General features: G+C 32.6%; 1 protein-coding gene, 1 long non-coding RNA gene and 1 other non-coding gene across 4 annotated transcripts; 2 read left to right on the top strand and 1 right to left on the bottom strand.

Moving 5' to 3' along the window:
• Nucleotides 1-711: 711 nt before the first annotated feature.
• Trnai-uau (transfer RNA isoleucine (anticodon UAU)) lies at nt 712-820 on the top strand. Its single transcript has 2 exons — nt 712-749; nt 785-820. It is a non-coding gene; the product is annotated as a tRNA-Ile (tRNA).
• A 1743-nt stretch (nt 821-2563) lies between these two features.
• Nucleotides 2564-14975, top strand: LOC128175522 (amine oxidase [flavin-containing] A-like). 2 transcript variants are annotated; one of them, XM_052841216.1, is made up of 13 exons: nt 2564-2668; nt 3801-3895; nt 4346-4486; nt 4599-4703; nt 5440-5531; nt 6236-6377; nt 6594-6746; nt 7195-7354; nt 8701-8845; nt 9412-9469; nt 11347-11444; nt 11873-11984; nt 12441-14975. In XM_052841216.1, the coding sequence occupies exons 1-13, from the start codon at nt 2617-2619 to the stop codon at nt 12660-12662; spliced, it is 1575 nt and encodes a 524-aa protein (XP_052697176.1). In that variant the 5' UTR covers nt 2564-2616; the 3' UTR covers nt 12663-14975. The 2 variants fall into 2 exon arrangements, with proteins under 2 accessions (XP_052697176.1, XP_052697177.1); XM_052841217.1 differs by lacking the exon at nt 2564-2668 and adding an exon at nt 2970-3081.
• Nucleotides 3844-5505, bottom strand: LOC128175526 (uncharacterized). Its single transcript, XR_008242694.1, has 3 exons — nt 5415-5505; nt 5253-5329; nt 3844-3933 (listed from the first exon to the last, which is right to left on the bottom strand). It is a non-coding gene; the product is annotated as an uncharacterized LOC128175526 (long non-coding RNA).
• Nucleotides 14976-15187: the final 212 nt, after the last annotated feature.

Here is a 15187-nt window from a genome sequence, read left to right as displayed (position 1 = left end):
TCTTAAACTATTCTGTTATTGTGTGCAGATCCTCTTCTTCATCAATGTAACCACAACTTGCTATTTGTTTGGGATTTGGTTTTAGTTTTTTGTTTGTGTGTTTTTTTTTAATTTTGTTTGGGACTCTGACGAAGAAAGTCAAACAGGCAATGCAATATGTTCAATACTATTATAGATATATTCTTTAATATATATGTGTCGAACATCACGATAACTTTTATAAGCTTTGTTAATTTTTCTTTGTCACAATCTGCTAGAATCCGTAGTCTATTTCGCTTTCAAGAACATTTATAACATATTGATAATATACAATTCTAAAGATAGCGTTTGTTACACTGGTTCAAGTTTTTTGCCCTTTGTACATTTATACACAAAAATTAAAGAAAATTATTAATCTCTTTTATTGTTTAATTGAAATCAATGAATTTCTTTAATGAATTATCACAGACCTTCATACATGAATTACTCAACAGGTCTATCGATATTATAATTATTTAAATCCCGCCCAGTTAGTAGGCGGATACGTTTAATTTATAAATATTCATGACCAAAATTTACGACTTATGATCATGCGTTTTTATGAGACGAGAAAGGGGAAAAAGGACAGAAAATGAAACCCCTATTATAATTTTTTTATAAACAAGGGCAGTATATGATAAAGGGAAATAACTCTATTTAATTGTTCCTTCTTACCAAGTCGCGGATCGAGCAGCTCCGGTGGCACAATCGGTTAGCGCGCCGTACTTATAGACAGTACCTTCCCTGTGTTCACACAGGATGAGGAATGCGGAGGTTGTGAGTTCGAGCCTCACCCGGAGCAGCCATTTTTAATGATATTTAGCGTGTGCGCTCGTGCGTGTCTCTGTTTGTTGGGTTGCGGGGAGGGGCAGGTACATAGACACGAATATATGAATGACGAAGCATCCAAACAAAGGTCGTTTTTTGCGATCGCTCTCCCCTTATTACATTTATTGCGTCATGTGAATAGATTTTTATTATTTTAAAAGGAAACATGTTGGATATATAAATGTAAACAAAAGAAATGTGATAAAATTCGAACTCCATGTTTTAAACTCCATAAGGACGTTACTATATTTACTTACCCTTAAATTCGTTCCACAAAGGTCGCATACGATCTTTAATTAAACTGCGCATAAACCCCCCCCCCCAAAACTACAATGCACATATGTATATGTACATATATATTAAAAATGTAGTGAAGGTTCTCATTTACGCCGTTTTCAATGGACTAATATAGTTGTTGAATACTAGATTTCATAATTGAAGTTCAGAATTAAGGCATACCTGGGTTTTTTTTTATTGTTTAAGGAGGCTGGTAGGTCATTAATAAATCGATAACTAATGTGATGAATTATCTTGAAAGGTTAAGACAATACACAGGTGAAAAAGGATTTTCTGAACTTAATTTAAGTAAACTATAGAACAATAAAATAAAATGAACTTAACTGAGTTTAAATTTGCGCCCTCGAGCAATGTCACCGTTTAATTTTTATGCAGTGAGCCTTTTAATTTCTTCCTGCTGCGCTATAGCGCTAGCGTAAAAATGTCGTTTTCTACGCATGGATTTTGATATTCTTCTATTTAAATTCTGATGAAAACATTTGCGTTTACGGAATTATGAACGAAACTAGTGGTTGTATAGAGAGTTAGTATGCAAAATATAATTGCAAACACATTCTCTTTAACTATTTAATACATAAAATGCACGTGTATAATGCGTGAACTAATTACAAATTATGTCATGCAGTGTATCATATAAAATTGCTGACTATCAATCACACGTACATCAAAGAAACCTGATGCGGTGGAGAGAGAGAGAGAGAGAGAGAGAGAGAGAGAGAGAGAGAGAGAGAGAGAGAGAGAGAGAGATCTTTACTTGCTTTAATATAATCAAAATATTAAAATAAACATTTCCTTGCATATAACTTGAGTTACGTAAGACAACAGAGAAACTGAATTTCATATTATATACATGTTAACTAGTAAAATTTTCTTAGCATGCAGAGTCTGTTCAGAGATAAAAACATCATCATATATCTATGTCATTATATTCGAGTCTAGACTAATTTGAAGATAGATCATGTTCACATGCATCAACGGTCTGGTGCTCTAAATACGAAGCCAACAAAGTCAATACAACTGAAGGTATATATTGAAATGCAAGTTAATACTTTGTCCACGAATGTATGGACTTCTATATTAGATGTTAAGCACAGGGGCATCTTATCCTGTCATCGAAGAGCTAGAGCGGATAAGATACCCCCGTGTGTTTATAAGATTCTTTTTTTAATTACACTGACTAAATAAGACCATGATAAAAACGAAGACCTTATCTATACTGCACTGTCTGTAGTATCGAAGTTCTACAAAAATTTAATTTACTCTTTTTGGAGATTTGGGTTCGAATAAACCAAGTCGTACAAATATGTCTGCCTCTTCCAACATCAGCTCACCTCACCCAACCTCTTCGTGCCCGCTGGCACATAAGGCACTACCTCTCTTCTAACACCCCATCTATTTTCATAGCGACGAAATTTATCTTATTTTATGAACGAGTTATCAAAATTTGTGTGCCGGAAGTGAAAGTTGAAAAACATGACAGAAGAACAAATGTTCGATGTGTGTATTATTGGGGCAGGAGTTAGTGGTATGTTGTATGTTTTTATTCCTGAGAAGAAAATTAGGAAACACTTTTATGTATGCGATTGTATTTCAAAGTTTAAATTTCAGATGCGCATCAAAATCCAGAGTAAATTCGGGTAATAGTAAAAATTTATCATAGTTACGCTGCTGAACGGCTGCTGAAAACCAAATTCAATGATGTCATAACGTGACAAAAATTGTAAGGAAACATAAAAACATACCGTACATATATCCACCATATGTTAGAGTCCTTGTACTTGTAGGTAATGCAATATGACTATACTAAAGAGAAACTAAAGAGGTATTCTCATTTAACTGTTTAAGAAGTCAGCTACATCAAGTATGCTGCATAGCCTTCATCATTGGATGGCGACTATAACGTTAGATAAAGTGGGATGCATAATGAATCTTTTAAAAGTAGGTATCATGATTGGCAATATCTGAGTGTTTTACATTGTGACAGTTGGGGCAAACGCAGTGATCAACAATAGATTTAAACAACAAAACCATATCTTAAAATTAAAAAAATTGAACAGTAAATCTTATGGGAAATTTGTTGACTATTCAGCCTTCTTACTCCTGAAAAGAATAAGGCAGCATGCAGGTCACTTGCACTTTACACTGTAGATCACTTTTATTTCATGAGATCTTTTTTCACCTAAAGAGAACCTTCTATATCTTTTTATATATTTATTTAAGATTTAAATTTTTCATTAATTTCATTACAGATACTAAACAGAAGACTGAATATCTTTATTAGAAATATGAAATTTTTATTCAGCAGAATCTTATTTTCATATTAAGCTGCAAGCCTAGCTAAATTACTTTTGTAATTATACCTGTATTTGCACTAATGCATATTTGGTGGTTGACAGCTAGTACACTGTATGTACAGGTACATGTATATCTTCACAAAATTTAAGTTCTTAAATTGAATCAAATCAAATTAATTTTGTCTTTACATAAGTAACAGGTAAACAGGTTAAAAAGTGCATGCATCTGTTATTGTTAGGATTGTACAATTGTTGACAATCACACTACATATTAGAACAAATTTGTAGTGTCAAAAAAAATAACATATTAAAAAATCTGGACTTTGAAAAATTTATTATTATTTTTTTGGTTCTCTTTAATAGGTCTTTTTGCTGCCCGATGTTTGGTGCAGAGAGGACTAGATGTTGTTGTTCTGGAGGCCAGAGACAGGGTTGGCGGACGACTACTAACACGTCAGGTAGCTGATTCATATGTCAGTCAGTTACAATACAACCACTGTTGAATGTTCCATAAATTGACTATATATCATTTAATTGTGCATTTTATTTGTGTAGATTCATGCAATGATTTCATCTAAATTTCATTTTAAATGCAATAATAAGTATATTGAACTTTGTAATTTTCTGAAATTTTTTGCTAAAATTATAACAAAGTAACCATTGTTGTATGTTCCATAAGTTGACCAGAAATGAATTTCATTTATTGAGGTCCATTTATTGAGTTATACATAATATTTACCTTTATTTGATATGTTTAGATTCATACACTGAATTTGGATGTTGTTATTCCTTTTTTTTTTTTTTTATATAAAATTAAAACAATTTTACCTGCATACTTAATTTGATTCCCCAATGTGCCAAAAACCTCCCAAAAAGAAGCTGAATTTCAACAACTCTAAAATTTACAGACACAGGAACATGGACCTGTTGATTTAGGAGGAGCATATATTGGTCCATCCCAAAACAGAATTATCAATCTCGCAAAGGAACTTGAAATAGATACATACAACGTGTATTACAACGGGAAGAATGTTCTTGATTTGACTACAGTAAGTGAAGAAAGTCATTTAATAATACTGCGCTTGCTCAAAAACCTGTAATGAAATGCAAGATTCTGTTGATCTATGTTTTCAAATTGTTTTGAATTGTTTTGAATTTCAGCATGGTACACTTCACTACCGAGGAATGATTCCACCTTTTTGGAATCCGTTCAAACTCCTTGATTTGAATCATATAATAAGGACAATTGACAGAATGGCTCAAGAGGTACATGCAATTAAAAAATAATTCTTTTCATATTGTCAACATTCATTTTCATCTCATTTAAATGTGAAATTTGTAATTGGCCTGGTAATATCATCAAGAATGAGTGTGTCTCTGTGATCTCAATTTAAATAAAAGATGGACAGATCACCAATCTCTCAATGTTTTATAAAGATCGATGCATGCATTTTTCATATGTGTTTATTTGTTAATTTAATTCATCTTCTCAATCGAATCCAAAAAAAATGCATGTACCGGTTGTTTTGATTAAAATCCCTCTTAGTGAATTTCCATTATGATGTACAATGCATATCTTCTAAGAAACTTTAAAACCTTTTAAAAGAAATGATTAACTGCTTTCTTGCTGGATCAGTAATGCATATGACTTATTCACTGCATGTGTTAATGCATGATTTGAAAGAAAACCCACCAAATCTACTAAGTTTAGAACTTACTAGATAAGACCCTATATATAAAGATGCATATAAAGATTGGGCTTTTTTTTTAATTAATGAAGAGGATATGATTATACACTAGTGAAATGATAGTCACCTGCTTGGGCATGTTGATTTTCTCTGGGCTCTTCAGCTTCCTCTCACATCAATGACCCTTTATCATTTACATCTGTGCTGCAAGAAATATAAATAGAAGTTGTAGAACTTGGCGTTTATCAATCGTTGTAAAACAAAACTTCTGTTTTAAACAGATGCTTACTCTATATGATCTTGCGTACTTAAAGGTCCCTATTAATGAGCCATGGACAGCCAAAAGAGCTGAGGAGTGGGACAGCATCACAGCCCAGGAATTTGTGGACAGGAACTGTTGGTCAAAGTAAGAGGAAGCTTGAAATCTTCATCGACACATCAGGAGTTTACAGTTTACTCCCTATTATATATATATTTCATTAAAAAACTTGAAAATTAAGGCTGTGTTTTACAAGAGAAGTGGGAGTTATGACCAAATTTGGAAATGTTTATTACTCATCACATTCATTAAGTGTTTTTTTGTCAACTTAGAACCAATAGAATTTACTTCAACAGACTGAACTTGACTACTTGTACTTTGGAATACATGGCTTTATATAAGTTTTGTGCATTGAGAATCACTCTGTTACTCTTAAAAAAATTAAGACTTAATTGTACATCTTTCATAAAATGAAGTTCAGATCCTCTTTTTGTGCAATTAGGTCTAGAGTTTTGGTTTTTATATATATGTATATACATGTATTCCCTATTTTTCTTATCCCTCAATTTGAAAATCATGTCCTCCTATTGTGTAAACTAGTCATGAGAATAAAAATACATTCATTTTGAAATTGCATGTGTTTATGCAAACACTTGAACTGAAGATGCAAAACAAGAAATTTATTGCGTACATGTATTTATAATTACAATTTCTAAAACTCCTTAAGATCTGTAATAATAAGCTTGTCATTATCTTGATTTGATTGACAATCTGTCTCAGAAGAATGGTTTACCAGTTCATGTATTTCATGACCAGTGCGTCATCAACCTGACTTTGCGTCTTTCCTGTAGATGTGTCAGCAGCATTGTCAAGATCTTCATCCAGTCCATTATGTGTACAGAGCCACACGAGGTGTCCTTGCTGTCTCTGCTCTGGTATGTTCACAGTGGAGGGGGCGTAGAGGTCATGTCAGAGGTCAGGAAGGGGGCCCAGGTAAGGGAAATGTCTGTACCTCATAAGGGAGACAAATCTCGTATTTAATCTCTCTTTCTCTCTTTCTCATTCATGTTCAGGAGGGGACCAAAAACAAATTGAATTATATCACGCAAAGGAAACATTTCTTTTTTGTTTGTTTGTTATTTTCCCCTTTCCTTTTCACTTCTAAGCTAATAAGAACAATTTTGCACAATTTAACTGTCTCTGTTTTAGGAAAAAAAATTTGTTGGTGGCTCCCAGCAGGTGTGTCTTAAAATGGCAGCTAGTCTCGGGAACAGAGTTCATCTAAACTCAGCTGTTGTAAAAGTCCAGCAAAATCAGGAAGAAAAAATTATCATTGAAGATATTCATGGTAAAAAATATCAGGTACATTATCATATTATGGTTTATATAGGGTTCAGTTTACTATGGAATAAATTCTGCATGTTTTCTCAAATTACTGTGTAGTAAAGTGAAGATGATTGAATTTCAGATGGTTTTAGATCAAGATAAAAATTAAAGTAAAATTATTTTTTTTGAAACTTTTTTTTATAACAGTGTGCATGCAATTGCACAGTAAAGGGCATTTAAAGCTTTTGCTCCTCTTACAAAGTAAAGTTTAAGAAATATTTAGATGATAATCTTTAAACTATAAAAAAACCTTTTTTTTGTAGCAAGCAGACTTAGTTTAAAAGTTACCAGTAATCATTAATAAATAATGTTCACATGACTTGTCAAAAATTTTTTCCTTTTTGTTTTTCTTTAAAACATACCCTGTATTATTAAACAGTTTTATTATTTTGTTCTTTTTAAATTAATTTTCATGTTTTTGTAGGCTAAATATGTAATATCAGCTGTACCTATAACAATACTGAGTAAAATACATTTCACCCCAGAATTGTCTGATCTGAAACAGCAACTGATTCAACGAATGCCAATGGGGTCTATAATAAAAACTGTCACCTATTACGAGACAGCATTCTGGAGAGATCAGGGTAAGGTCTAGAAACTAACAATATACATGTATTAAATATCATATCAACATACTACCATTCAGCATGTTAAAAATTTACCAAAAAAATTAAAACAAACAAACAAACAATTTAAATCAAAACATTGTCTTATTAGAAATCTTTATCCTTTTCATCATTTTTACAATGTTAACTTCTCCTTTATTTAAAGTCTACTGGGCTAAGGCTTTACTAATCTTTCTAGAATTACATATACATGTATTTATATATATAGTACTTGTATTATTTCTACAAACTACAAGAAACATTATCCCCATTTAGGCAGTGAGCGAAACATCCCCTCCCCCCCCCCCTTTAAAAAAAGGCCAAAATTACATTAGGTTAGGTTAAAAATAAGTCACCAATAACTAAAGAAAATATATTTTGATATTTGTGCTGTCGTTTTATCATAATGTGTGTTTATGTTTGTCAATAGGGAAGGAAAATTCTAACAATCTTGTATGAGCAGTAAAAACAGCCTCAGTGTAAGATCCAGCTAATAATGAACTAACCCTTTGTAAACACTTGTCATTAACAATGGCCTATTCACTGCATGTGTTAATTTATCATTCATGTATATTAATTATAGTACAATGATTTTCTTGTTTGTTAAAGTTGATCACAGTATATTTAAAAAAAAAATTAACTGATCACGTGTTTGGTAATCCTTTTAATTTCATATTATAAAGGCTGGGCACACAATTTTGTGTAATGTACAAATTTGCATTATACAAGTACATGTACGTGGTATATGTAATTTCATTGAATTATATTGACTACCATGATGACAGGCACGAAATGTTAACTGATGAATGAGCATTTCAAATGAGTATCACATTTTAACTTATCCTTATATTTTTTAACTTGGTCTAGCTAACAAATCAAATTGCTTGTTACACATAGCACATTGATTCATATATAATTATACTAAAATTAAATGCATGTCTGATTTAAACGGTTTAGTTCATAACAAAAATATCAACGTTGCCATGGTCATGGAACTTTTTCACATTCAATGGATTGGAATAAGATTACCGGTACATGAAAATTGTCATGACCAAGTATTCTATGTGCAAATTGTACCTAAATATTCTGTCATAAATGTAAGTATAGAACATTCTGGTTGTGATTTTAAAGAACAGACGTAACTGTTCCATTTTAAAAATAAAAAAAAAAACCAGAATGAAAATGTTAATTTTTGTTTTATATGAAAAATTAACATTTATACTACATGATAGATATTGAATGTTCTGACTGTTGATTTGTAACTTGAGAATATAATATTCAACCTATTAGGCAATAAATTTTTATAAATCAAATGTCTTTTGCAGATTTCAATGGGATTGCTGTCAGTGATAATGGTCCAATAGTTGTTACCTATGATGACACCAAACCCGATGGAAGTTCTCCAGGATTAATGGGCTTCCTATTAGCGAATCAAGCCAGACAGTTATGTACACTCAGTAAGGAAGAAAGGTATGTCTTTATTTGCATCCTTAGCTGAATATCTGAAGCTCTATGGGAGAGCTATGATTGACATGGCGTAGAGCACCAATGCTTCACAATCTAACTACCATCAGATCTTTGATCTGCTTCGACAAAGTCAATGTTGCTGCTTGAGTAGCATACATGTATTTGTCAGAGCTAGTGGATCAAAGATCTGATTTGAATAAGGTTGCAGTGCCTCTCATACATACATAAAACCTTACAATTTACAGCACATGAAAAATTACACTTGTTTCAGACAGATCAACCATATTTCTAATCACACTCCGTGGAAATTAATATATTTAATCCCATGAAATATTTTGGACAATTTTCTACTGTTGTTACAGCTTTACTTGCCTCAGACTTTCTCTAAAACATGCTCATCAACCTCAGAAAGTGAAGTATGTGAAATTCCTGTGCAGATTGAAAGTTGCTGTTTTTACATGTTAACAACCAAATATTATCATACCAAACCGCTAGGATGCTTTAGTCTAAGCCCCCTAAAAGCCTTTTGATTTTTTTTTATTCTACAATGTATATCCTCTTTTCTGCAGATGGAGGGCAATCTGTATACACTATGCAACAGTTTTTAAAAATGCAGATTTCCTTAAGGTTTGTATAATTTGTACTGGTAATTGATTAATTGTAATTAGTATGGTCTTGTATGTGGGAAAGGTTTGGATTGATCCTCACTTACTGCTTACAAGTATGTAAAATATTTGCATGACTACAACTTTTTGGTAATTACATTTCAATACTACATTTACAATACTACATTTACAATAGTGAATACCTACTGTATGCTGGGAAATACTTGAATTTAAAACTGGGCAAATTCAGAACAGTTTTTAGCTCACCTGAACCGAAGGTTCAAGTGAGCTTTTCTGATCACCCGTTGTCCGTCGTCCGTCCGTCTGTCTGTCCGTCCGTCTGTAAACTTTTCACATTTTTGACTTCTTCTCAAAAACCTCTGGGCCAAATTTAACCAAACTTGGTACAAAGCATGAAAAGGGGATTCTTAATTGTTAAAATAAAGGGTTCAACTCTTTTTAAAGGGGAGATAATTACGAAACAGTGAAAATATGGTGCATGTCTTTAAAAATCTTCTTCTCAAGAACCACTGCACCAGAAATGCCAATTTTTACACAAAAGCTTGTATATATTGTTAAGATTCTAAATTGTAAAAATCGTAACCCCCGGACCAAAACTGGGGCCCCAGGCGGGGTTCATAATTTAACATGGAAATACAATGGAAAAATGTTTAAAAATCTTCTTCTCAATAACCACTGCACCAGAAAAGCCAATATTTACACAAAAGCTTGTATATATAGTGAAGATTCTAAATTGTAAAAATCGTGACCCCTGGACCAAAACTGGGGTACCAGGCGGGGTTCAAAATTTAATATGGAAATACATTGGAAAAATGTTTAAAAATCTTCTTCTCAAGAACCACTGCACCAGAAATGCCAATATTTTCACAAAAGCTTGTAAATATAGTGAAGATTCTAAATTGTAAAAATCGTAGCCCCCGGACTAAAACTGGGGCCCCAGGCGGGGTACAAAATTTAACATGGAAATGCGTAGGAAAAATGTTAAAAAAAGATTGAGATTACTATGCAAGCATTCTCAAATTGTAAAGTTTCTAAAATTGTGGAAGCCGTGACCCCCAGACTAATATTTGGGCCCAAGAAGGGGTTCAAAATTAACATAGAAATATATAGGGAACATGTTTAAAAATTTTCTTCTTGAGAACTACAATGCTACAGTTTGTGAGATTACAATGCAAGGGTCCTCAACTAGTGTAGTTGTTAAAGCCAACCATAAACCCCAGACCAATACTGGGGCCCCAGAAAGGGGTTCAAAGTTTAAAATAGAAATAACATATGCTATGAAATAGAATGTTACAAGGAACTGTTGTACAGGTGAGCGATGTGGCCCATGGGCCTCTTGTTTAATTGTTGTGTTAATTAGATATAGTATCCATCCATAATTGTGTCAGTGTTAATTCAAGATTACTTATTTTATGCGAGTACTTAATTCCGTGATTCAGCAGTTTTTCACCAAATCAGAGAATATTAAATCGCGAATGCCGATATTTTATCATACTTTCATGTAGTTTACATATGTCCAAAAATTAAAAGCGAGATTTTAGAATTCGCAAGACGGGTTTCTCACAATTTTATGCAGATATTAATTCCTGGCTTTTAATTAGGAATTTACAGTAAGCAAAACAGTTTGCAAGAGTAGAAGGATAAACAAACATGAGTTGGGAATAATCCTGTATACAGTATTTTTATGTTATTGAGGGAATCAAAGATTGAAGAATGATTTATTAAAGATAATCATGCACAGTGTTTAATCATTGGTCTTCAGTACATTTTTTAAATGCAATATTTAATGACAAGTGTCAGGAATATGCACTATTTATAGCATATCAACAACTGTAGCTACATTAACATGCATATCCATGTAAGTGTATTATCTTTCAGTCCACTGGATATGAAGAACAAAACTGGATGAAGGAGGAGTATTCAGGAGGATGTTATTCCGCGGTGCTGCCAAATGGTGTACTGTCTGTTTATGGAAGGTGTGTAATCACTATCAGGAGAGAGAGAGAGAGAGTCAGTCTTACTTTTGTCACTTCTGAACAGGATGAAGGAAAACAAAAAGGATCTCAGAACAAGAAAGCAAAAAAAGGAGAGAGGTGTCCTAAAAATGAGAGAAGAGAGAGAGAGAGAGAGAGAGAGAGAGAGAGAGAGAGAGAGAGAGAGAGAGAAATTTACTTGCCACCAGTTTATAAAAGACATTTTGGAAGATTGAAATAAAAATATAATTTCTGAAAACAACCTTTAAAACACAACATCAACTAGCCACAGTGAATCTAGAGTACAAACAAGAAGTGACATTTCAAATGTTAACCTAATGCCCACATAATAAGTACAATTATGTAGTCTTGAAAAAAGAAGAAATCATCCCAAGTCAAGATAATTCTTGACTAATCAATGTCTTTTTAAGGGTAATGAGAGAACCACATGGACGGGTCCATTTTGCAGGAACAGAGACGGCTACGAGGTGGTCAGGCTACATGGATGGAGCCATCCAGGCAGCTGAGAGGGCAGTGAAGGAGGTAATTACAAGTGTAACTAGTTAATTCAGTTACTGTAATGTAATTCTAGCTGCAAAAATGTAGCCTTCCCCTGATTTTTTGTTGTTGAGAAAATGTCACACAAAAAAAGCAAAGAGGGCTATGCTATTGCAGCTAATGCAAAATGATTTCCCAAAAGTTGTTACATTTAATATAAAGTCAAATAGTCATCATCACATGAAAGATATTAGATGCAACATTTTATGAAATATATTACATTAGAGAATAAATTTTCACAACCAAAAAGCAAGGTTTGTTTCAATGGGTTACAATTTCAAATGTTAGGTTCAACATAAGATGTACATGTACATGTAAAACGATGAAGTAATCAAATTAAATAATAGACTTACTGGTACTTATATGTTACCACACATTACCAATGTCCCTAACCCTAGTTGACATTTAATAAATATATATGTGTACTATACACAATTGTAGATTCTAGAGAAACTTGGATACCCAACAGATGGCTTGTATGGAGATGCAGATATCAGCCCCACTTTTGCCCCCCTGGGGGTGACCTACTTCCTGCCCTCGGTGTCCTCTTTCCTGAGGATCTGTGGGGCAGTGGTTTGTTATGGTGTCCTGTTGTACACCCGGCCATACTTCGCTGGGTGGAGAGGAGTACTTACCAAAAAGTATCTGGATATTTATATGTAGCTACTAATGCATTGGAAAGATACCAACATTTCATCGCTCAATTTTCCAGTAAAGACCGATAAATATTACATGCTTACTGGTATATAGTTTGTGTGACAGTCTCATTTATTTGATTGATTGTTTACTGTACCTTTCCTAAAGAATTATAAGAATTTCACTGTGGTAAAATATACCAGTATGCTTTATATGAATATACATGTAAATGTTTTAAGACAAGAACTGCTATTTCAAATACTGAAACTTGATTTTTTATGGCGTCGAGCGAAGCTCGAAAGCCATCTAGGGATCGTACGTCCGGAAGTTACGTTTTTAGGAGCCAAACAACTCAAATGAGTGCAAAGTTTTCGTATGTGTTTGAAGAAAAATAGATGACATACTTCAATTTCGAGCAGAACTGTACGTCAACAAAACAAGTTTGCAGATTCGAAATGGTTGCCGTCTTTAAAAATGTTCACATTTTATTGAAAACAATATGTCTCGGTTTCAGCGGATGAATACACTAGCACCGAAACACATGCGATAGCTGGGCTTACATACTCAATTTCGTTATGAAATGTACTAGCCTGCAAAATAGATTATTTTGTATCCATATCGAAAATTGACAATGCACAAATGTTTGATCTTGTAGAAACAAAACTTCCTAATCTAGCGATAAGTACATCTACAACCAAAAGTTATTTTAAACCAACTAGTGAACTACTTTCACTTTGTAAACAACGTGAATGGGTGCTTTCTTTTATCTACCCCTGATCTTTTCGGCCCGTGTCATTTGGATCCTTGTGAATTTTAGATGAAATTGATAATGAGAGACAGAGTGGTTATCAGCAGTATACAATATATAAGATTAAACACAATGATAATTTTAATATTTATTTTCATATAAATAGAGAAAAAAAATCTAAAAAATTTTTAACTCCTAAGATATTTCTATAAACTTAAATTTTCAATTGAAATTCAAAACTTTTTAATAATTAGGTGAGCAAATTTGTAATGAGTTGTAATTTTATTAGTTATGTGATAAATAACATTTTCTATTTTTAATTTTTATTTTATTTTCGATAATTTATGAAAAAAATACCAGCTTTTGAACTTGGTCATTTTTTTTGGCAAAATATTGCATATAGGGTACCCTCATTGTACGGATAAGTCCTCCTACAGTTTTCAAAATAGGAAGTTGTTCTTTTGCAGATCAATTATACATATATCAGAGGTATGCATACTGCTAGGATTTTGATTTTCGATAATTTATGAAAAAAATACCAGCTTTTGAACTTGGTCATTTTTTGGCAAAATATTGCATATAGGGTACCCTCATTGTACGGATAAGTCCTCCTACAGTTTTCAAAATAGGAAGTTGTTCTTTAGCAGATCAATTATACATATATCAGAGGTGTGCTTATTGCTAGGAGTTTGGTTACTGATAATTTATGAAAAAAAATTGCTTGGATTTTGGTTACTGATAATTTATGAAAAAAAAATCAAAAAATTTAATCATTTTTGGGCAAAGTATTGCATATAGCGTACCCTCATTGTATGGATAGCTCCTCTTACAGTTTTCAAGATAAGAAGTTGTTCTTTTGCAGATCAATTATACATATATCAGAGGTGTGCATATTGCTAGGATTTTGATTACTGATAATTTGTGAAAAAAATACCAGCTTTTGAAGTTAGTCAATTTTTAGCAAAATATTGCATATAGAGTAACCTCATTGTACAGATAACTATTCCTACAGTTTTATAGATAAAAAGTTGTTCTTTTGCAGATTAATTGTACATGTATCAGAGGTGTGAATATTTCTAGAATTTTTATTTCTGATTATTTATGAAAAAAATACCAGCTTTTGAACTAAGTCTTTTTAGCAAAATATTGCATATGGGGTACTTTATTTCACTGGATATGGGTTGACATGGATTATGGTTACAGTTCGCATATAAAAAGAAAAACCCGGTTAGCTGTCACATTGACAGCTTTTCACTTGTTAAAAAAATTATTTAGGTTTTTACTCTTCAAATTAACATTAACTCGACGCCATTGTGGCCCTTCAGGCCTTTGATTTAAAAATGGGAAATGGATTGTTGAAAAGTGTCTTTGAGATATAGTAAATACAATAAATGTTTTATTAGCAGAAAAGTTTGTCCAATTTAAAAACATTTAGACAGTAGTTAGAGTATGAGAGAGAGAGAGAGAGAGAGGCTATTTTTTACTTTTATATGCAAACATGTACCGGTACATACAATGTGCATGCTACATGTATATTTTTTTATCTATTTAATCTGTTAATTGTTTCTTTTAAATATATCTGCAGCCAATTTTTTCTGAGTTTTGTTTTTATTCCTCCTGAAAACAATATCATTGTACTCATTGAGTTGTTGTAACTGAATAGGGTAAAGCAAAGTCATTTGAACACACAGTAAAACACACTTATAACGGAGAGCCAGGGATGTGAGATTTGTGTTTGCTACAACTGTTTTACTATGTATCTCAACAACAAATAAAATTGCTCATCAACTACTGAAAAGAAAAA

Source organism: Crassostrea angulata, chromosome 3 (assembly GCF_025612915.1).
Source record: "Crassostrea angulata isolate pt1a10 chromosome 3, ASM2561291v2, whole genome shotgun sequence".
Taxonomy (NCBI): domain Eukaryota; kingdom Metazoa; phylum Mollusca; class Bivalvia; order Ostreida; family Ostreidae; genus Magallana; species Magallana angulata.
Note: the sequence above shows the minus strand (reverse complement) of the source record. Positions and strands in the feature narration are given on the sequence as shown.